The sequence below is a fragment of the Barbatula barbatula genome (genome assembly GCF_947034865.1).
Source record: "Barbatula barbatula genome assembly, chromosome: 2".
NCBI classification, from domain to species: Eukaryota; Metazoa; Chordata; class Actinopteri; order Cypriniformes; family Nemacheilidae; genus Barbatula; species Barbatula barbatula.
Window position 1 is genome coordinate 19986209 of NC_136767.1, and position 23412 is coordinate 20009620.

The following is a 23412-nucleotide window of genomic DNA, read 5'->3' on the forward strand; positions in this document are numbered from 1 at the left end:
AAATATGTACTATGAATACATGTTGGCATTGCCCTTTGTATGTTACCATGTTATTTGACATAAGGCTAATATAAATACGGAAGAACAAATGTTAAGTACAAACGAAATACGAGAAAAACACTTTGTTGGCTACTATAATATATAATAAGACACAATAATGATCCAATTTCTTCGTTTTTGCATGCTAGATAATAGGGAAGTACGCATATTCGGACGCAGGCCATGAATCATTAAGATGTGATTTGACCTCTCAGATTTTTTTGTTCTTTCTTCCATTGCTGCAAGAACTGGAAGAACTAAATGGTATCTGCAAACTGATACAAAGTACTTTTAGTCGGACAGCACTAAATCCAGATCGACAGGCAGACATGCAGTGTTAGCACTTAAGTTAAGGGATAGTTCACTCAAAAATGAAAATTCTTATATCATTTACTCACCCTCATGTCATGTCAAACCTGTATGACTTTATTTTACCTGCCGAACACAAAAGAAGATATTTCGAAGAACGTTGGTGATCAGTCAACTTCGGGTCCCCATTGACTTTCATTATAAGAACACAAAAGAGATTTCTCAAAATATATTTTGTGTTCCACAGAGTTAGATTCATATACATGTTTTAAATGGGGTGAGGTTGAATGAATAATTTTGGGGTGAACTATCCTGTTAAACATTTGGCTTGTGATTTATGTGGTCATATGTGGACAGAATTAGTTATTTATGTGCAGCTTTCAGACATTCAAAATAACAGAGATATATATAATATAATTCTTAGTTTTTTCTTCCATAAGGTTTAACGTTTGGGGCTGTAGTTGTTTGTAATTCAGTTATCGACTGTGCTTGTTCTTGTAGTTCATCAAATTACATCGTAAGTTTGGCAGTAAGGGTTCCAGCATTCAGAAGCCATGATGAAGATTTTTGCTCTTTGCTTTTAGGGGAAACTCATTTTAGACTTGCTTTTTATTTAGCCTACCTCTTGTTTTTTCTTGCTGTACTGTAAGTGCTGTGTTTAAATGAATACATGCTGTGTATTCAAATAAATGCAGTCAGTTACTCAAGTTAACATGTGAACCGTGTCAGCTTGATAGACTTAGAAGAAAAACAGCATTGGTTGAAAGAAACTGTGCCCTTGTTTAGGGTGGGGTTTCTTTTAAATATCATTGGTGGTGTGGTGTTAGAATCTGATGCACAGCAGCGTTTGGGTTGAAATCATGTCACCTTCTTATTTTCGCATGACTGCTAAAACAAATTTATCATTCAATAATGGGCTTATATTTTTGATAGAGCCAGTTTAGTGCATTGACATCATTGTACCTGCATGCAATATAGATTGTATTTTATACTGTCACCAGAGCATGTTATTTTGTGAAATAACACCAATCCATTGCTGGAATGATTTAAAGCTCCGCCATTGAAAACCAAGGATACGTTATCTTAAGGATTTCGAGATTTTAGTTTTATATCAGTTTGGGTGAATATTATATTAGTTTCTGTTAGCGACCCATTGTTGTTTTTTTTAACTGATGGAAACATTTACATCAAGTTCACTTACATTCTCACGTGTTTTGTGTGGATATATATGAATCATTTGATGATTCATAGCCACAGCATTTATGTTTGATTTTGTGTTAACTGATCATTGGCTTATGTTTGACTCATGTAGAGGGACCAAAGGAAAAGACATCAGCACCATCAAGTCCCTGAGGGTGTTACGAGTTTTGCGGCCCTTGAAGACAATTAAACGTCTGCCAAAACTGAAGGTACATATGCCTTTCTAGACCATTTATACATCCATCACTCATAGGAAGGGACAGATTGATCTTACAGTATTGAAATGTATCTTCAGATATGGTGTTTTTTTACCTGTAGATATTTATTCATGAATCCATATCATAAGCTAGAAAATAGTTTTGTAGGATGAGAACAATTCTCATCTGAAGGTGCGTTCTATTAGATAGAAGGTTGTTTAATATTAGGAATATGTTAAAACGTTAATCATGTAATTGTTATTATTATTAAAGCTAACACCTGTAAACTTGGTTAAATACAAATGATCTGTTTAAGAGCAGTTAATCTTGTTAATCAAATTCGTCTTACAGTCCGGTCGCATCCGGTGTAGACACGGTGTTAGGACGGCAACATTACGAGATGCTTTACAAAGTTTTAACAAACAGAGATGGCGATAGATATAAAAGAGCTGTAACGCTTCAATCTGTAAAAAATATTTGTTGAAAAAAAACAAAAAGATCTGTATATGTGCAGCGTTACATTTTTCACAAATTTACAATTGCAAAATTAACTTACAATTTGAGCTGTCAGGTATTTTGTTCTGAAAATGTGATTGCTTTTCAAAGCACATAAAGAAGAGAACGTAAAGTTACCAGCAATTTTATATTTTAAACAGAGATTGCGATAGACAGACTAAAGTTATAAATTGCGGGTTTAATAAATGAGAAACAAAAACGCAAATCTCATAATTAGCAGAATGGCAAGTAACTTTTTGTTTTATATAAATAATGTGAAATGTTTTTCATTTACCTATGATTAAAAATGGCTGGCCTCAAAAGCACCGGACAAAGACTTCTTTACAAAATGTCTATTTTTACTGAACGTCTAATTTGTTTTTAAATCGAACACTTTTGTAAACTGCAAATAAAACTAATAAAGAGTTTATGAAAAACCTGTTAAAGATTAGCAGACAGGCCGTTGATTCAATAAGTGATAAGCTGTTAGCTTCACAGGGACACTGATAGTCCTTCATTTTGGATTGAAAGGAAAATTTGTGGTATCCGTGGTGTTGGACCCCCACTGTTTCCTGCCAGAGCCTCTTGAACACCTGTGAGCAATGCGCTCGCAGATTACAAAAAATGCCTCAGGTGTGACAGATTAGGCGTGTGGCTATGGATCCATTGATGCTAGAGTTCAGTTGTCACGGTCTGTGAAATGATCTCATTCCGCTTTATAACTTTAGTTTGTTGTTAATGAAGCAGACTGGTTTTGTGTGTGTTTGCTCTCTCTCTTAGGCCGTGTTTGACTGTGTGGTGAACTCGCTGAAGAACGTGCTGAATATCCTCATCGTTTACATCCTGTTCATGTTCATCTTCGCCGTCATTGCCGTGCAGCTCTTCAAGGGCAAGTTTTTCTACTGCACAGATGAATCCAAAGACTTGGAGAAAGACTGCAGGTAGAGTGGGATCTGAACAGGGCTTGCTTGGGGATAGTTTATTTCACACATGCAGCGCCCCCTACTGGTGCGCAGTAGTACTGTGTCCTAACCCATGCTAAATAAAAGAGCAGTCAAGCAGAATTATGTATTTGCTTAATAAAGATATACTGTAGATATATTTCATAAAGAAATGATAATTTGTACATTATTAAAAACTGCTTTTTTCTGGTTAAAAAGATTTGAGACCCTCTGGTTTGGGCTAAATGACTATTTGTTATTTAATTGACTCATTATGTATGTGGTTATCAGGGGCCTGTTCTTGGATTATAAGGATGAGGTGGCAGCTCAGGCAAGAGAGTGGAAGAAATACGACTTCCACTATGACAATGTTCTGTGGGCATTTCTGACACTTTTCACTGTTTCGACTGGGGAAGGTTGGCCCACGTAAGTAAACAGACACATTCACTTCTTTAACATTTATTAAGATCGTCATTGGCTGAATGAAGACGTCTGGAAAACGGTTTGCCTACAAAGCAAAAAACAAGTCAATTCAGTTTTGTTATGCTAATGTTCATTTTGTAAAGTAAATGAAAGTTTGCAGTGAACAGCACTCATACAAAAAGACAAAAAGGTCCAGAATCAAATATCTTACTAATACATTCTAAAACATTGACAATAACCGATCTATTGTGCATTCAAGACTGTTTCTATTGTTTGATATGTTTTTTGGTATAGTGTTTTATTCTATAAATACCTGTTTAGTATTGAGTCTGTTTCTGTCGGGATTAAAACGCTTGCGTCCTCTTCAAACGCTTTCCTTGTGTATTTTGACCCCTCGGTGGCCTTTTATCCTAGCTCGCTTTAAAGGCTGTAATCATTTTGAAGTGGTGCCCTTTGAGTCTCTGTGATACCGCTTGAGCACACCTCTCAAGAGATGGACTGGGCAGCCATTCATGAATCACTGTCTGTGCTGTGGCTGCCCAAACTCACACCCAAACTCAATCCATTGTGATTAATTTTTATGAGAAGATCACAAGCTCCTGGGTTCTTCCTTCTACAAAGGTCGTCTGCAAGCCCTTTGTCCCTCAATTTGTCATAGGTTAACTTTAATCGTTCCCCATAATTAATAATTCCGTACAGCACAGTGTAAAAATGCTGAAGGACTGCAGGTTAATTTAGAATCCATATACAGGATGGACTCGCTTCAATTTAATTACTTTGGCTACTCCGCTAATGAAGCGAAAGCATTTCATTATATAGTATACTGAAACATCAATCTTAAACTGGTTAAACTGTCCAATTAAACTGGGGTTTCACTTCATCTCTCGACCTCAATTTGAAGTGAAAAAATGGCCCCTTTGTAACACAGGATACTCCATTTTATTGTAGAGTGTGATGGTATAATGTTGTCTATGCACAGGGTTTTGAAGCATTCTGTAGATGCCACATTTGAGGACAAAGGTCCAAGTCCTGGCTACCGCATTGAGATGTCCATCTTCTACGTCGTCTACTTTGTGGTCTTCCCCTTCTTCTTTGTCAACATTTTTGTGGCTTTGATAATCATCACATTCCAGGAGCAGGGCGATAAAGCCCTGTCAGAATGCAGTCTGGAGAAAAATGAGGTAATGTACAGATATCGTCTCCTTGAAAATCCACGGTACTTTATGCATCCAATTAATTCAATGATTTCAGGTCGTCCCACCCTAATGAATTAAAAGCACGCTTTAGCAACCCTGTATGAATGTAATTGTGTAGCAGAAAATATCAAACCAAGTGACATTTACCTAAAAGGAAGATATAAGTATAACGCGGTTGTCCTTCTGAAACCTTGTATCTCTTCATGTTTGTTGCAGGTTTTCCCAAATATGTAACCAATATGAAGTATTAAAAATGTGCTTGTCAACTTTGACAACAAAGGATTTAATCATTTAAAAATGTGCTTTTTTATCCATGTCCATTTTCAAGCAAATTTGGACACACAAGGTTTCAGAAGGACAGCAATGATACATATGAACATTTTTATGAACATAAAACTTTTTAAAAATATAAAAAAATTATATATTTATATAATTTTATGTTATGTATGTTTCAAATGAAAAAATAAAATCTAGTCATATTTTGAGATTTTTGCAAACAGGGTTGTTTTAACGCTCTCTATTGGCTTACCGCTTGTAATGACGTTGTGGAGAGTAGATGAAACACCGAAAGTGGCATTTCTAAGCTTTACATAGATACCAAACTTGACGAGGTAATTGCTAAAAATATAAGTTTTGCTAAAAATATATCGTCTACCCGTGCTACTTATGACTGGTTTTGTGGTCAACGGTCACAATTTAGTTATTTTACAGAGTTAAACAAAAATAATCCATCGTCTATGGTTAGAGATACGGAGGCAGACATTAAAACTGTATCTTGCACACAAACACAGGAGGTGTTTTGTGGTGCTCACTGATGTGATGCATTTCCTGCAGTGAAGCCGTTCATCGGCTGCAGATATCCAGCTAGGAGACTGTGACAGAGATGTCACGGACCACACGCATATAAACACACACTCAGAAGCAGGTACATTTTAATACAGTGACGTGGAGTAACTCAGACACACAGAGATGCCCAGTCCCGTGGAAGAGCAGTCACCAAGTTGTTCCTGCCCTGTTTCCTCTTGAGACCATATTAGACGAAACCCAGTCGTCTGCGTAGCCTGTGCTGTTACATTTTCTCCCTTACCGTATGCTAGCCTAACATGAATCACAAACTGTGCCAGGAACCCAGACCTCAGGAGAAGTAATTCATCATCAACATTCACGGCAATGCCGCCAGAATCAGAGCCATTACAAATCCATTTGCGTTTTCCTGGACTGGAGAGCGGTTTGTGAATATATTCATGGTCCCCGTTTTGTCAATTTTCTGGTTTTCAGAGAGCCTGCATCGACTTTGCCATCAATGCCAGGCCGCTGACCCGCTATATGCCGCAGAACCAACACTCCTTCCAGTACCGCTTGTGGAAGTTTGTGGTCTCGCCACCCTTTGAGTATTCCATCATGATCATGATTGCCCTCAACACCGTGGTCCTCATGATGAAGGTTAGTCTCTCATCGTTTGAATACCCATTTGTAATGTTATCATCGAATGAATGTGAATCTGTTCAAAACAAATAATCTCCCCTTCTTTTCAGTTTTACGAGGCACCTGACTCTTATGACGCGATGCTGAAGTATCTCAACGTTGTCTTCACTGCTCTGTTTTCGATGGAGTGCATTCTCAAGATTATTGCTTTCGGACCCTTGGCAAGTTAACCCTGCTTATACTTTCGACAACGTAATGTATAGTACAATGTTCAAGTATGAGGAGTCCTTCATACACAACACGTAATTGAATTTGAAAACATCTGAAAGGAAATTAAGTGCATTTGTTGACCAACCCGGAAGTTAGCATCACATTGCTTCAACAAAAAGAGCTTTTTGTATTATCATAAAAATAAGATGTTTTCAACAAAAGTTTATGACAGTCTTTGAAGCTTGTCCTTCATGATAATCTTAACAACTAAACACAATTTTTATTGCTTTGGGAAGCTGTAATGAAAAGCTAATCTTAAGCTATACTACAGTAGGCTACACAAGAAACACGATTTAAGGTTCAAAAACACTGTATTTTCTACACAGCGTGCATGTTTGTATCTTCTCTTTGCCCCGCCTCTCTGAAACATGCAGATTTTTAAAAAAAGCTTATCGTTCTGAAAAGCGAGGCGTGCTATGATTGGCCAGTTAACAAGTGCGTAGTGATTGGTCGAATACTGCAAGCGTGTGCCAGATATGTAACGCCTCTTACCATATTTGGAACATCAGGTTCCAAAGCAATTGTACCTTACTTGCGTATACATTTTGGGGGTCTCAGTCAAATCATACCGCGAACTGACGTAGATTTGTGGGGGTTTGGTTACACAAGGTGTTTCAGGCAGGTCTGGGTGAGCAATCGCTTTTAGATTGAATGCATCTTTTGTTCCGACACTTTAATATTTGCAATTTTGTGTGTCTAATACATGGGCAACTTATAACACACCAAAGACACAGAAAAACTTTTATTCATACCATATGACCCCTTTTAAAATCATCAGGATACTAATCGGTAACCATCCGGCCCGATGTGACACAACAACAGCGCTGCATCAAGTGTGGACAAAATGTAGTATAAATATTGGGTTCTAATGCATTTTACTGTCTTGTTTTGTGTCGCACCGCGGCGCATCTAGTTTAGACATGGCGTTATAACAAAACATAAGGATCTTCTTGCGTAACCACGGACCTTGTTTTAGGTATTTAAACCAAAAACCCACTCAAAAAGAACGTCTTGACTTTCAATCGATGGAACCAGATGTGCTAAAATGCGATTCTATTTTTCAATTACAATACTACGCCATGACTGCAGTTTTGTATAATCGAATGGACCGCTATGGATGTCTCCCATTAAAAAAAGTTTAAGTGTGTATTAGACCATTTAAATAAGTGCAGTGGATGCAAGAATGCTTTCTGTGGGATGAATCTTAATACAGGAGTAAACAGGATCTGTCAGAATCTAAATCCTCTGCAGCTTGTCCATGAATGATCTCTTTTATTGTCTTTCTCACAGAATTACCTGAAAGATGCCTGGAACGTGTTTGACTTTGTGACCGTGCTGGGAAGCATCACTGACATCGTAGTCACTGAGATTAATGTAAGTAAGAGGCAGTGAGCTTCTCTATTAAAAGAGTCTCGGAGCAGGGTGTAATACCCTCAGCAGATAGATAGCTGAGATGAGAATCAAAGCTCTGACATCCAACTCATTCATTCAGACAGTAACCAGCAGATGATGTGCTGGATCATCATTACTGCTTCGGCTCTATCTAAAGAACAGCAATAAGTGGATTCTATTTTTATTGCAGACATAATGCTGTATCAGTACCTGGTGTTTGTACGTGCTTGTTGCTCTTATTGTTTTAATGATGTTCTCAAGTGTTACGGTGTATTATGTATGTCTTGATGTCCATGCCTTTGTCGACATCTGCTACTGATGTGACTGTGTTTGTACTGTAACTATATTTGTGTGTGATGGCACTTCTTGTTCTCTTCTGTCTCTTTCTCTCTCTTTGTCACTATTTGCTTTCTCACTCATTAAATGTCTTCACTGAAATCTTGGCTGGCGCCTGCCACGATTTAACATCTTCATGTGTAGACTACGGTGAGTTGCTCTCTTCTCGCAACAGCTCTGTTTATTTATTGTTTGAGTATGAGTGAAGCTTATGGCTGTTGTTAGTGAGAATGGAGATTTTAAGGAAATATACCAGGAACAACAAATCACAAACACAAAAATATTCACACAGTATTCACTCCGAATCGATAATTTCATCATTCCTTGATGAAACATTCTGTATACCTTTTGGCATCCAGATGTTTTTCAGATTCAGTGCGAAAGGGTTCATCAATATTTTGTCTTGTCTTTTAAAATATCACGCATGTGTTTTTGTGCTGCACGTTAATGTGATTTAATAAAAGATGAGGATGAAAGGGAAGATGGAGTAATCCAGTGAATGTTTAAATAAAAAATGGGTGTTCCCACAGGACCGTATGCTGAACCTGAGCTTTCTGAGGCTCTTCAGAGCAGCCCGACTGGTCAAACTCCTGCGGCAGGGATATACCATTCGCATTCTCCTCTGGACCTTCGTCCAGTCTTTTAAGGTACTGTAGCTTTTTGTGCTGTATTTGTCAATATGGAATTTGAAGGACTATTTTCTAATGACCAAACAGTATGACATTTAATGATTTTACTTAAAAATGTGTACATTTATTTTTTATTTGATATATGTTTTGTTAAGACACTCAATGCTGTACATTACTTTTGCTGTATATCATTGCGTTTTTAATATAGTCAAGGGGTTGCAGTTTATAAATATTTCAATATATATATTTCATATATTTTTTTCTCCAGGCCCTACCATATGTTTGCCTTCTAATCGCCATGCTGTTTTTCATCTATGCCATCATTGGAATGCAGGTTGGTGCATTGAGTATACGATGTAATATTTTAGTGTTTCAGCAAATACTAATGACCAGGAATGCTTTTGTTGAAACTAGTAACTTTGTATTAGCACCTTTTGTACTATTGCTCTTGTATGACATTTCGCATATTGCTCCCTGAATTCTTTGTTAGTCGCTTTGGATAAAAGCGTCTGCTAAATGACATGTAAATGCAGTAAAAAGTCACTGGAGTGCTAAAGTGTAATTTGTCATAGATAAATAAAAAATATAATGATTTTCTATCCAAAGCTTGTTTAATGTAACTGTTTTTGCCGTAATATCGCAGGTGTTTGGAAACATTGAGCTCAATGAGGACACCTCCATCACTCATCACAACAACTTTCGCACTTTCCTCCAAGCGCTTATGCTGCTGTTCAGGTCTGTACACACCTCATTCAGTGACCTTCTGCACATGATATGAGTTAAAACAACAATCTGACAGGGCTATCTATCATCTATCTCCATCACTCCATCCATCCATCCATATTACAGAACGCTGATCCCAGAAAAATACCCCAAAATTGCCAGAGTGCCTTCTGTCTGAACGCAAATGCATCCCGGAACATTAACAGTATAAGTCCCGGAAAGTGCCCTGTGTGAACAAAAGACACAAACAATACCGTAAAAGCTGTGTGGTGATGACACACATCTATAATAAATCCTAAATAATCTGTCTATAAAAAACAAATATAGTAAAGCGAGTTATTTGTTTCGTTAGTAAATCGAAAACTAAAACATAGGCCTACTATTTGTCTTTAGCTAAATCATGGATGAATGCAAGAGTCCTAATCACCATATTTATGTTCAGATGCGAGAAAAGCGTCGTCTGCTTCCAAACGCAGTTTAAACTTGAAATTACTTTTATCAAAACTATGAACACGAAAATACACAGCACTTCAATAAACTTGATCACTTACGAACACCTGCCGTGCTGCGCAGTGGAGAAGCCCACAAGTTTTTGTAAGACGCTAACTCCAAACTTTCGCTCGAACATTTATGTGCTTGTTTTTCTCACCAAAAACATTGTAAACAATATAAACATTGTTTTTTATAGCATTATGTGCAATATGCTTTATTAACAGGTTTTTCATTCGATCTGCGTCAGCTTATTCTGAAATGGTTACAAAATCTAAATGCTAAACACTTTTCTCAAACTTTATTTTAAAAAAACGATAGGCCTATTTTTAAACTCACATTTTTGTAGATCGTATTACTGAAAATGTTGTATACAGTGCCTTTTGTATTGCAGTTAGGCTATGTGGCAAAAGTACTGGCTAATTTTTACTTCGCAGCATTCGGTTATATTTTTTCAATAAGCTTGTGTAAATTTGTACCGAAAAAGCCTGAACAATTAGCTTTTTTTGTTTTCGTATGTCATTTTATATGTATCTCATATTTATCTTAATCTCGTTGAGCTATAGCCTACCTTGCGTTCTTGTGCCTCATTCCTGTTCGGTGTTCTGCATTTACCAATAAAAAATATAAACAAAAGAGTTGTTTTAAAATTGACGTCTTCGTCATTTGCAAAAGGCAACAACATATGCTACTGAATAATTATTATTTGTAGTCCTATTTGACACTAAATAAAGGAAGACAGTCATAATAACAAATTTCTTTCTAGCCACCTAAAAATACAGCAAGGAAATATATTTCACTGCGAACAACCCTATTTTAACTACAAAAAATGCACATAACATTACATTGAAGTATATTACGTCACATGTCTTTACGGGATCTTCACAAGATAGGTGTGTGAATGCACGCACAGATTCCAGAAAATCCCTGGCAGTGTGAAAGAACAAAATCTAACGACACCTTTTCCGTGTATTTTCCAGGATCTCTGTGTGAAAAGGGCTTATCTATCTTCTAACTTCTATGTTTTGGTCCATGCATCTACCCATTGGTCTATATACTGTATATCTCTCTCTGTGTTTGGTTTTGTTTCCCCCTGTTTTATTCTAAAGCACACATTAACTGTCTTTTTGATTGTCTGTCTATTTATGTGCTGTCCTGTATTATGTCTGCTTATCCATGATTGATCTACCTCTCTATCTCTCTGTCTGGTTTTGCGTTTGCCTGTCTCATTCAAAAGCACACATTCACTGTCTGTCTGCATGCTTGTCCGTCTGTCTGCCTACATGTGTGTGTGTGTCATTCTGCCTGTTTGTCTGTGTACATCCATCCATCTATCTGTCCCTCCATCCTTCCACCATCCATCCATCTATTCCCCTATCCATCAATCTATCCCTCCATCCATCCATCCATCCATCCATCTCGCGCTCTCTCTCTCTCTCCCCCTGTCTCATTCTAAGGCACACATTTAGAATCACACAAACACGCAGGGGTTGTGTTCTCTCAGGATATCTGTTAATTGGCCGTGTTGACAGGAGGATGTCAGTGTGTTTGGGATTGTGAAGGGTGGTAAGAACACTACTGCTGCTGTAATGTTCACATCTTACTGCAAAACAACCTTAATTCTTCAATCTGTTTGAAGCAAAGAGCAAGATGTTGAAAACCCAGAGTGGAAGTAATACAGATCGATTAGAACAGGCAGTGGATGTCGCTGTAATTAGACTTCACACCATAACTGCCTAAGGCTTCCTCTGAGCTGTGAGCCAGGGGCAGACAGCACATCAACATAACACTGTTATACATTAAATCTCCCTCAACATATCAGCTCTCGTGCCATCAGCTCCAGTCTCTGTCATATTCTCCAAAAATCAGACAGTCCTAATCGCAGGACCACAGTTCATTCAATCAGCTCTTCATCATGTGTCCTGCAGGAGCGCCACTGGTGAAGCCTGGCACGAGATCATGCTGTCCTGCCTGAGCGAGCGGAGGTGTGACGAGCGCTCGGGGATCCACGGGAAGGAATGTGGCAGCGATTTTGCCTACTTTTACTTTGTGTCCTTCATTTTCCTCTGCTCCTTCTTGGTCAGTGCTCAAAGTCTTACCCACCAATGGACGTTCAGTTATCATTATATTTATATATTCAATTGTATATTAATTGCATTAAATTAAATGAAAACTATCCCACAGTTATTGATTCTTTGCAGAGGTGTACCGGAAGTTAAGTTTGGGCCATATAATGTTTGTTTATGTTGTTGCCGCGGAAACCGTCTATAACATAGTATACAATACCAGTAACCTTTGACTTGCAGAACTCTCACAAAACCGCTTGACTTGCATTATCTGCGTAACCCTAAAACACAAAAGATGGAAATTCATCTCGTACATCTCGTATGTTTTGTTTTTCTTTCCGCGTGACCCCCACTGTCATTTCCTTCTCTTCTTTTTTCCAGATGTTGAACCTGTTCGTGGCCGTCATCATGGACAACTTTGAGTATCTGACACGTGACTCCTCCATCCTGGGCCCTCACCACCTGGATGAGTTTATTCGAGTGTGGGCGGAGTATGACCCAGCTGCCTGGTATGTTTCAGCCCAAACTCCTCTCCAGATGGAGACCTGCTCTTGTGATAAATAAAGTAACTCAGTTTGGCAGTTGAGAGAGAAAGTGATTCTGTTAGCTCATGTAAAAAACTTGAATATTCTACCTTGTTCCCTTTAATAATGTTCGAATGAGCACACCTTCCGTGGTCTGCTCGTAAGAGTCGTCTGGATTTGAATAGGATCTTGTTCTCCTATCTGCGTCCATTCTGTCCACAACTTCAAGCTGTCCTTATATGTGTGTCATGTTTTCCTTGTTCTCTTCACAGCGGACGGATTTCCTATAAGGATATGTACAATTTGTTGCGAATTATCTCGCCCCCTCTTGGCTTAGGGAAGAACTGCCCTAATAGGGTAGCATACAAGGTTTGCAAACCAAGCAACTTCTTCCACTCGCGCAGGCTCTGTGTGAACATGCCCAGAGACCCAAACTTGAATGGCTGTGCACAAATGACTTGCCTACACACAATCACTTGCCCCACAAGACTTGTCTGGCTTTGGTTAATGATGCTGGATGGGAAACAAAGCTTTCAAAGCCACAAATCAAGCACTTAAGTATGGTCAAAATATTATGACGCTTAAACTTTTGATATTAACAATTGATTTTGTCAGTTCCTTCTTTAACCTTATTGGTTTTTAGAATTATGTTTAAATCTCAGCCTCTCCATTATTTTAGATAAATGAAATGAGATATGCCAGCGTATGCTTTGGAAACCAAACTGGCATTGAAACCTTTGTTTCCATGCACCGATAAAGGAATCTCCTCTCGATGTCTCAGCATGCAGATGCAGACATCTACCAAACAATGCAGCCATTCTGTCACCATCCACTCGTGCCATCTCACTCACCTGTTCCATCCCTCTTAGTCAAGGATCAGCTCTCTCACCTCTAACTTTTGGGATCCATCTCTGACCCCACCAGGCCAGGATGGCATCCCTGTCCATGACATTCTTTGAAATCTAATTAACACAGATTTCTGTTTTTTTGTCGTCTGTTTGTTTGTTTTGTCTTTTTCATTTCGTCTTATCTGCTTTACTTTCTGCCCCTCCCCTTGTTTCTATTCCCGTCTCTCTAACTTGCCCCATCCTTGTCTTTATTTTAAAACAATTTTGGCGTTGTCTGCACTGTGAAGTGGCCGTATCAAGTACCTCGATATGTATGAGATGCTGCTCCACATGTCCCCACCTTTAGGTTTGGGAAAGAAATGTCCTCCACGAATCGCCTACAAGGTAGCTCAACTTCACATGCCCAGCCCTCTCTCTGCTCATACTGTCTTCCCATTGGCTTATTCTTCAGCCAATCTCTGTGCAATGTTCCCCGACTTGTTTACATGTTTGTTTGTTTCTTCCCTAGCTTTAATATTTTTGGTGTAGTCCTTCCTTCCTCCGATACCCCTCTGCCCCTCCCCAATTCCTGTGTCATTTTGGGATGGTCACAGACTAATGACAAGAATGACTGCAGAACTATATTTTTAGTAATGCAATATTTAAATTTATAATACGTGTTTTATTAGTAACCAGTGAAACTGATCCTAAATGGTCCAACGTTTGTGATCATACCTCATGTGTATAAATTCTTCCCCGTTAGTTGCATTGTGTAATGCAGGGGTTCTCAACCTTTTTTGATCAGTGACCCATTTTTTTCTATGGCAAGTTGGCCATTGTAACAGGCAGAAAATTATTTAAACAAAACGATCATTGTGTTTTAATATTCAGCCTGTTTTTTCAGTAAGGCATGACAGCCTGACAGCAAAGACATCTTGTTAAGTTAAAGGGATAGTTCACCCAAAAATGAAAACCCGGTTTTGATTTACCCACCCTAAAGTTGTTCCAAACCTGTATCATTTTTGTTGTACTATTAAACACGAAGACATTTATTTTTTTAAATATTAGCAACTGGCATTTCTGGGGTATCATTGACTGCCAAAGTATTTTTGGTTCTAACACAAAAGAAGATATTTTTGTTTTGCTACTATGGCAGTCAATGATGTCCCAGAAATGTCAGTTACATTTTTCATATCTTTCTTTGTGTTCAACAGAACAAAACAATTTATACAGATTTGGAATAACTCGCCGGTGAGTAATTCATGACAGAATTTTCATTTTTAATGAATAAATAGTAGTGGTATTTGTTTTAACTTGTTTTGCTTTTTTTTGCCAAAGAGACACAGAGCCCCGTTTTGCCCAGCTCTGTGTCCATGTTACATATACATATGTAGATTACAATGGCACAAAAGAGTATGTTTAATACAGTATTTAACCTCTGGCTTTAACTTATGCCTATAAATGAGATGTAAATCATGTAAATCTCCAGTTACCCGTCTGCATCTCTGGCAGGCCCACATTGGGTCACAACCCCAAGGTTGAGAACCTCTGGTGTAAGGGTTTGTGCACGAAATGAGCAGAATTAGTCAAAAATCAACCCACAATCTCTAATCGATATAGAGTAATTTTCGATGTAAATTTAGTTTGCATAAAAACACGCCACATTGCTCTTTGGTCGAGTTCCTATTTCTTTGTGACTCCACACACTTACACTGTAGAGCCCTTGTGTTAGAATAGCTGGTGTAACTCCAATGGGACCCCCTCACTCTCTCACCCTTGTTTTAATGGAGCAGTGTGTGTGTAACTTCAGTAGCTTTCAGTCATGATATCTATGCACTTGACCTATCTTCCTCTCTTAGTGGTCGTTGTCTTATATTCTCCCCATGTTGCTTGTGCTGTCTATCTCTCATCCACTTGACCATTTCCTCTCTCTTATCTGTCTCCTGGAGCCTGTCTCCCATTCTCCCGCTCTCTGTGTGATGTGTGAGAATATACGTCTGTGCGTGAAACTGTCCTCCTCTTTCCTTCCATTCTGACTTTTGCTGTTTTTCTTGCACTGCTAATGCTAGTGGATGTATGCTGGTTTATCTCAGGGGAGCTCCACTCTTCACAATTAATGACACCGAAACATATTGTACACTTGTACTATAGACAATTTTGCAAGATGTAAATGGCAAGGAGAACTTTATTATATTTTATAGTTACATTCTAAAGATGTTTATTAACATTTTGATTCTATTTGTGTAACTGAAACAGGAAGTGCTTCTGGACCAGTGTTGTTTACATCTTATACAATTGTGTATAATACACATTGACTTTTGAAGGGATGTGTGTAATTTCGTGTGTAGAGTCGATAACCCAGTTCACACAAAGATTTTCTGTCATCATTTACTCTCCCTCAAATTGTTCCAAATCTGTATACATTTCTTTGTTCTAATAATCACAGAGAAAGATATTTGGAAGAATGCTTGTAACCAAACAGATCTTGCCCTCCTTTGACTACCATTGTAGGAAATATTGCTTATAAATATCTTTGTTCTGTTGAACACAAAATAAAAAAGAGCAAATTGTTCTGGGGCACTTTTGACTACTATGGAAGTCAATGGTGGCATAGAACTGTTTGGTTACTAATTTAGCAGACACTCCAAAGCTACTTACAAATGAGGTGAACAATGGAAGCAATTGGAACAACATATGGACAACAAAAAGCATAAATGCAATAAAACTGGTATCATATAGCCTACCGCAGTATACAGTTTTTTTGTTGTTGTTAGAAAGAGTAGAATAGATTTGTTTTTTAGATTAGTTTTTTTAACCTTTTTGTGATGGCACCACAAGACGTCGTTCGTTTGCAGAGCGTAAGGATCTGGAAGGTACATAAGTCTGCATTAGCGAATGAAGATAAGGGAGTGCCGAACCAGTGGTGGTCTTGTAGGCCTGGAGCAGAGCCTTGAATTTAATGCGAGCGACTATAGGGAGCCAATGTAACTTAATGACGAGAGGAATGACGTGTGCTCTCTTCTGTTCATTGAAGACCACTCTTGACGCTGCAACTTTTGGGTGAGTGAATGATGACAGAATGTTTTTTGGGGTGAACTGTCCCTTTAAAGTCACGATGGAACAGTCTATAGAACCTTCAGAACTCCTTACAGAACTCCACATTGCGATGCCCTGGCATCCGGCTACCAACACCTTCGCAATGTGATTGAAACTATTACACAAGTACTCAAATCATGTCAGAAAACATAAAAACAAAGCATTTTTTAAACTTATTTAGTGCTACTACTTAGAAATTACACACCTCACTTTTTTAAATTATTTTTTACAACAGGCTGTGTCAGGATGATGTGTTTAAAGTCCATTTAAGTTCAATTTTAACTTTGAAGTTTAATTTGCTGATAAAACACCTTTATTGTGATTTGGCTTGATAAGATCATCCGAAACTCTAAAATCTGATATTTGCTATATTTGTCTTGATCAGTCAATCCCAGAGTCGAGCTCCCGTGTCTTCTAAAGCCCCTCATGGTTATGTGTACATGCTTATCTCCACTCTTGAGTCGGTGTGGGTTTATTACCAGTGCACTTTGGTTGCAAATAGTAGCCTCTAGCGGTGAATGTGAATGTTCGACTCTGTGCTTTCCTTTTCTCTATGTGAACAAAACTGTTTGTGTGCTTCAAACTCTCAAAGATATTAAAGACAAGCCCAACATGCTGCATTACATATGACTGTACCAATCAGATCCAATATATTTATTATGCAACTACTAGAATTCAGTGGAGAGAAATCAGAAGAGGGAAATAAACATGCACTGGATTCATTGGATACACACAAACGGTTTTGTTTGAGTTGTTTTGGGATCTTCTGGTTGATGCTGACTTTGTGATGAGTGCTTTTGCCCCACTAACAAACCTCGTGGCTCCCCTCAGCGACTGGTGAAAATGAACATGCCCATTGCGGACGACACCACTGTGCATTTCACATCTACCCTGATGGCTCTCATCCGCACCGCCTTGGAGATCAAACTAGCATCAGGTCAGTTATAGAAAACACATTACCTTCAAAGCGGTCCCCACCTTTCCTAAAGACTAGATTTGCACTGGATACATCTATGTCTTTTCCAAATACATTCAGATGCTCTTATTTCCTGAAAATAAAGAGACATGCTCACTTAGCCCACTTCAATAAGTGCGACTGGTGCTGCTTGTGCCATTTCCACTCATTAGAGAAGTGTGTGTGTAACATCTGTCGTATCTCTATGGGAGCTTGTTATCATGCTAAACAACACTGAAATTTACACTTGCCTTTTAAAGGAAAAATGCAGTGATGCATTGGGATGCAAGAATCTGACTGTATTGGGGCACCAGACATAAACTGTAAAATGTAATTTTCAAGTTTTTTCTTGTAAATTTGCTGTCTTTTTCTGTTAATTTAGGTTTTGCGAGCGTAATTTAAATAAAAAAAACAGTTAATATCTGTAAAATTACATTTATTTTTGCAATGTAGCTCTGTTTGGTTTTGTCACGGCAACCTGATCTCACAGGAATTCATAACTATTTTACGAAGCGGGTACATTCAAATAAGCAATACTGAAGCTCTAACCCTAACATCACTGGCGTGAAAGCAAATCATACAAAAATGTCAGAATGAGATTGTATAAATTCATACGAATAAGCCAGATCATAAAATATCATGTATCACAGGGACACATACTGATAAAATGTGTAGCATTGCTTAAATGGCAGTTCCTGTTAAAGTTGCGTGTAAAATGATCAAAGTCATAAAGGACAGTTTATAATTTAAACTGGACATTAGATTAGTTAAGGGATTTCTGATGTAAGCTAATTTGCCTTCTGTCTCTCTTCATAATTCTCCTCAGGCATGGTGGCCCAGCGTCTGTCAGACGCTGAACTGAAGAAGGAGCTCTCCACAGTCTGGCCAAACCTATCTCAGAAGACCATGGTTCTGCTGGTCACTCCACACAAACGTAAACACATCATGAATCACTTCCAACCCAAGGGATTTATTTCTCGTGCTACAAAAATACCCTCAAAATCATGTATCCAAGCAAGACTGATACATTTAGGAATTATCTACAGACAAGGGTTATCATACATCAACATGGATATCCAGAAACGATACTACACATCGCCCTCTTGTGTTCACCAATGGAACCTCCTAACTGACTCTGTTTTTATTGACAGCCAACGAGCTTACGGTGGGAAAGGTGTATGCAGCTCTTATGATCTTCGACTATTACAAACAGAACAGAGCCAAAAGGCTTCAGATGCAACAACAGCAGCAGAGAGAACAGGCAGGACCTGGATCTCAGGTGAAACACTATGAAGTGGTATGAATTCAGTTCATGAAGCCTCGAATGCTTTTAAACAATTATGAATTTGACCCCGTGTATGCATGACTGATCTTACTGCAGATGTTTGGGTGCATTTACAATAATTCCCTCTATGAACTCATTCTTTTAATCTTTTAAAAATCACTTTGTTTTGTAAAGAAATACAAAAACATATTCAAAATTATATAATATATATACAAAATATAGATTTTTTAAATATTAATACAATAATTGTATTAAATAATAATAAATAAACAAATGAATAAATCAAATGATATATTATAAGGATCATTCTAAGTTAAGTTAAATGTTTTACAAATTTGGAAAAAAATATAGTCAATCACAATTCAATCGTAATTAAAAGCTTTGGGGATGGAAAATATGTATTTAATAGAGCCAGTGTATTAAATTAAATGTATCACTGAAATCAAATGAAAGAAATAGTTCACCCAAAAAATAGTCCCCATTGACTTTTAGTTTTTTCACAGATCATTTTTGGGTGAAGTCCTTTAAGAAATGTTTATGTGCTTATGCTGAAGTTCTCTCTCTGTTATCATAACACCATGTTTTATATTTTGTCTTTAAAGAATAAAGTCAGTGCTCTCTTAGAGCCCATTCTTCCTTTAACACACATTCAAGATCAGACCATGAACAGTGTGGACTCCACCAGACCCAGCTCCGCCACACTCAACAACGGACGCACACAGTGAGTGCAAAAACATCCCGCACACACATGCCCATATTCTTATTCGTCATAATGTGTGTGCAGTATCTACACTAACATGATCTCCTCTCTGTCACAGTCTTGACAACACCATTAAAGGATCTTCATCGTGGGCCTCAGAAAAGTCCAAGGAGGTCAACAAGTCCAAACGGCAGCCAATGTCGAGGGGCCAGTCAGAAGAAGCCTCGAATGCAAACACTGCCCAGGTGCTGCGATTTTAAATGGTCTATAACACCGGTGTCTTTCTTTAATGTGCATTAAAGCACTCATGCTTGTGCTTGGATTTAACAGGAATCCGTAGAAATGAGGAATATGGAGAACAGTGCCAACACACCAACTTCTGCCAGCCTTGAGGGCCAAGGACGTGCAGTATCCATGCCAAAACTCAATGCAGAGATGCAGGTACTCTTAACAAAATGTAGTCAGACTCGTGCAAATGCACTTGGATTTTCATGCTTTCTATAATGTGAAATGGTGGAAGCATAACTTTAAAGGGTTAGCTCACTCAATATAAAACATGTGCTTAAAATTTAAAATTACAATCAAAGAATTTTTTTACTAATTCTTATACTAAATGCCTTTCTTGATTTCGTGAAACAACGTTTGCACTGCTCTTTTTCTTATAATAAAAGTGGATGGAGACCAAGGTCTGTCAAGCTGCACAATGGACAAAAATCTCTGCTTCTTCCCATAGATAGATATATAATCTTGCACAGAAATGTATTGTTCTTACAAAAGAATAAAAAAAGATATTACGGTGCCTTTTTTTTAAGGCAGATGGAAAGTAAAGCATAACACAATTAGTCTTTGTTAGGTTGCCAGATCCATTCTTGTGCTGGCTAAGATGAAGTTCAGAGAGCTCACAATACAAGTAATTTCAACCAAATCTTTAAGATGAACTCACAAAAATCAAAAGAACCCAGTTTTGAATGCTACATGACATTTTCCTTTTATTTATGTTAAATGTCATTTGCACCGTTGCCGAAGAGACTAATGGGTTTTACTAATGGATTGTGTTGTTTTCATATCTCATCACTCAGTGTGCTTAATGTTATAAACAACGGCGAAACGAAAGCATCATTGGAAAAATAGATTTAAAACCATTTGAGTGAGAGCCTAAAATCACTTTCCATTTGGACTCTGAAAAAAGAAATCAGTCCATTAAGACTCATCAGGACGTCCCTCTTATGATCAAATCGCACTAACACCATACGTTTCCAGTGCTAATGGGTCGCTTCGGCTGCCTGAGTGCCTCCACTTCACTCCCAAATTTGATTCCCAGCCAAGCCGTGTGCTGCGCTAGCCGATAAGAGTCTTAAGATGCTGAATGTAACATTTCAGCACCTGTTAATATACCCCAATCCCTCTGATTTCGCGGGGAAACCCTTCTCTACTGGCACCTGGCCATCACCAAGCCTTCTGTTTCACAGATGAGAGGAGGTCCAACAGAGCCAAATAACTTCAAACACTAAATTCCATAAGAAACCACAATCATAAATGTGTCAAATGTGCAAAACTGTATATCGAACTACAATACCAGTAAGACAAGTTGTTCCCCAAGCAATGCCTTGTGATGTTCGTCTTATTATATGAGGTTGCCTAAGAATGACAAACGCTTTCAATAAATAAATAATAAAATAAACCGAAACTGAAATGACTATAAAAAACACAGCTCATTTTTAAAACAAGCAGTTGATGTTAACGGATATACTAGTATCAAAAATAACTCATGTGAGTTATTGAGACAACAGGTGAGAGACTATATTACATGATGGTTTTCAGTGTCTTTCTACCTTGACAGTCTCTTTTCATTTTAGAGAATGGTCTCTTATTATCTCTTCTTGTCTTTTCTGCCAACGTACGTTTCACCAGAGGAGTCATTCCCGTCATTCTCCTGGAACCTTACTGGAGGTATGTTCACCACATATTCACTCCATTACAAATATAATTCTTTTAAAGCAGGGGTTCTTTAGTTTTACTTCAGGACCCATTTTTTTGTCATTGGAGATCAAGCAGCGACTTTATACAGTACAAAGGAAGTCTTGTTTTTTAAGGTTTTGTTATTTATAGATTTTCTTTTGTTATCCCAGATATTCATGATTAAAAGTACAGTAGGGCTGTCAAATGATGCATCGCATCCGGATTAAAAATGTGTGTTTACATAATATATGTCTGTCCACTGTGCATGTTCATTTTGCATTTATAAAAACGTACATGTATACGTATTTTGGAAATATTCTGATTATACATTTACCAACCATTAAATTAAGTATAAAAGTTTATTAATATTTTATGCTTCAAATTAATATAGACAGTACACAGACATATATTATGTAAATACTTTTTCCCTGACTTCCACCCTGTCAGAAGAAACCTGTGACACATTGCTGGGTTGTAACCTACCAGTTGAGAACAACTATTCTAGATTTAATACATTTTATTTTATTATACATAAATACATTCAATTATAATATATAAATGTTAGGGCCCATATATAAATATATACATTATATATAATACATCCTGAAATTATTAAATACTAATTAATCAATATTAATGGAATCAACAGAACTTTTATGGTGCTAGTTATGTCACAGCACTGCTTGTTCTGACTATCAATAGGAATCTTGGAATTAGTAGCCTGTTGTACTACAAAACATGGAATCAAAGTAAGTCTGGTACCATGACTCAGAAGAAACACCTGACCTTTGATCCTTTCACACAGATTAAAAGGCGCAGACGCCATGTGTTGGACAGCATGAGCCCAAAATGAGTGTATTCCTCAAAGACTCTTAGATCAGCTGCTACAGATGTTACACTGTTTTTTATCCTGCTTCTGATACTTTGATACCATAATGAGTCCTTAAAGCATAACTGTGGTTTGTAGTTCATCCCTGTTTTTGATGTCAAAATGACAGTTCAGTAAACAGCACAATGTTATTTGAGATATGCCCTGTAATATTCCATGATGATAACGTGCGAAAGCTTCAATCTGGCTTCATTTCACCACCACCTTGTGTTCTGTCCTTAGCCCATTCCCGATTCCCCAATGAGACGCTCGGTGTCCACTTTTGCAGCACAGCGCCCTCAGGAGGTCAATCTAAACGACTACATTTTGGAGAAACCGGTTCATGAACGACATCACCACCATCACCATCATCACAGATGTCACCATCGCAGGGACAAAGATAAGAAACAGAGATCACTGGACTGGTCGCCGACCACTCAACACAAGGCCACAGGTCAACACACACTTTCACTTTATTTCATCATCTTTCTCCTCTTATGCTCATAAACTCTGGAATTCTCTCCCGGCTGACATCAGGGAAGCAAATTCACTAGCAACTTTTAAATCTCTTCTTAAAACATTTTATTTTATGAATGCTTTTACTTGTTTATTCATGTTATATAGTTTTGTTTATTGTAAAACTTTTATATTTATAGGGGGTTCTTATTGTTGTTGTTTACCTGATGTGATGTTTGCTGCAAAGCGCTTTGAGAAAGCAACTTTTAAAGGCACTATGTTAAAGAAATGTATTATTATTATTATGGTGTCAAAGCCCAGTGTATCTGAGACCCCGGCGTGTTGTGATGAGGACTGGTATAGTTCAGAGGTAAAAGCGCAGGGCCTGGTGTGAGAGCGTCAGGGCTACAGCTGGCCTCTATTAGCCGAATAAAAGGGGCTGACAGACATGCAGACCCAATGACCTGTTAATTTATGGTTATCTCTCAGCAGGCCAATCGAGAACAGGGATGAAAAATTCAGAGACGGTCAGGTTCTGGGTTTTGTTGAAGAATGGGAAATCCAGAGGAGAGGGGAGATGTTAGAGATGTGTCACAGCAGGGCTCAATACAT

General features: G+C 38.0%; 1 protein-coding gene across 1 annotated transcript in view; it reads left to right on the forward strand.

Annotated features, from left to right (window-relative positions):
• Positions 1-23412, forward strand: part of cacna1ba (calcium channel, voltage-dependent, N type, alpha 1B subunit, a) — a gene marked incomplete at its 5' end in the record, with an annotated part of 90920 nt that overhangs the window by 62559 nt on the left and 4949 nt on the right. Inside the window, 21 exons of the mRNA XM_079472826.1 lie at positions 1661-1757; positions 3021-3181; positions 3473-3607; positions 4584-4785; positions 6079-6243; positions 6336-6446; positions 7786-7869; positions 8754-8870; positions 9121-9186; positions 9496-9587; positions 11993-12143; positions 12512-12639; positions 13790-13886; positions 17409-17514; positions 18359-18466; positions 18684-18811; positions 19420-19538; positions 19636-19762; positions 19848-19958; positions 21429-21467; positions 22588-22798. Of these exons, the coding sequence (XP_079328952.1) occupies positions 1661-1757; positions 3021-3181; positions 3473-3607; positions 4584-4785; positions 6079-6243; positions 6336-6446; positions 7786-7869; positions 8754-8870; positions 9121-9186; positions 9496-9587; positions 11993-12143; positions 12512-12639; positions 13790-13886; positions 17409-17514; positions 18359-18466; positions 18684-18811; positions 19420-19538; positions 19636-19762; positions 19848-19958; positions 21429-21467; positions 22588-22798 (2555 nt within the window). The remainder of the gene's footprint in view (positions 1-1660; positions 1758-3020; positions 3182-3472; positions 3608-4583; positions 4786-6078; positions 6244-6335; positions 6447-7785; positions 7870-8753; positions 8871-9120; positions 9187-9495; positions 9588-11992; positions 12144-12511; positions 12640-13789; positions 13887-17408; positions 17515-18358; positions 18467-18683; positions 18812-19419; positions 19539-19635; positions 19763-19847; positions 19959-21428; positions 21468-22587; positions 22799-23412) is intronic.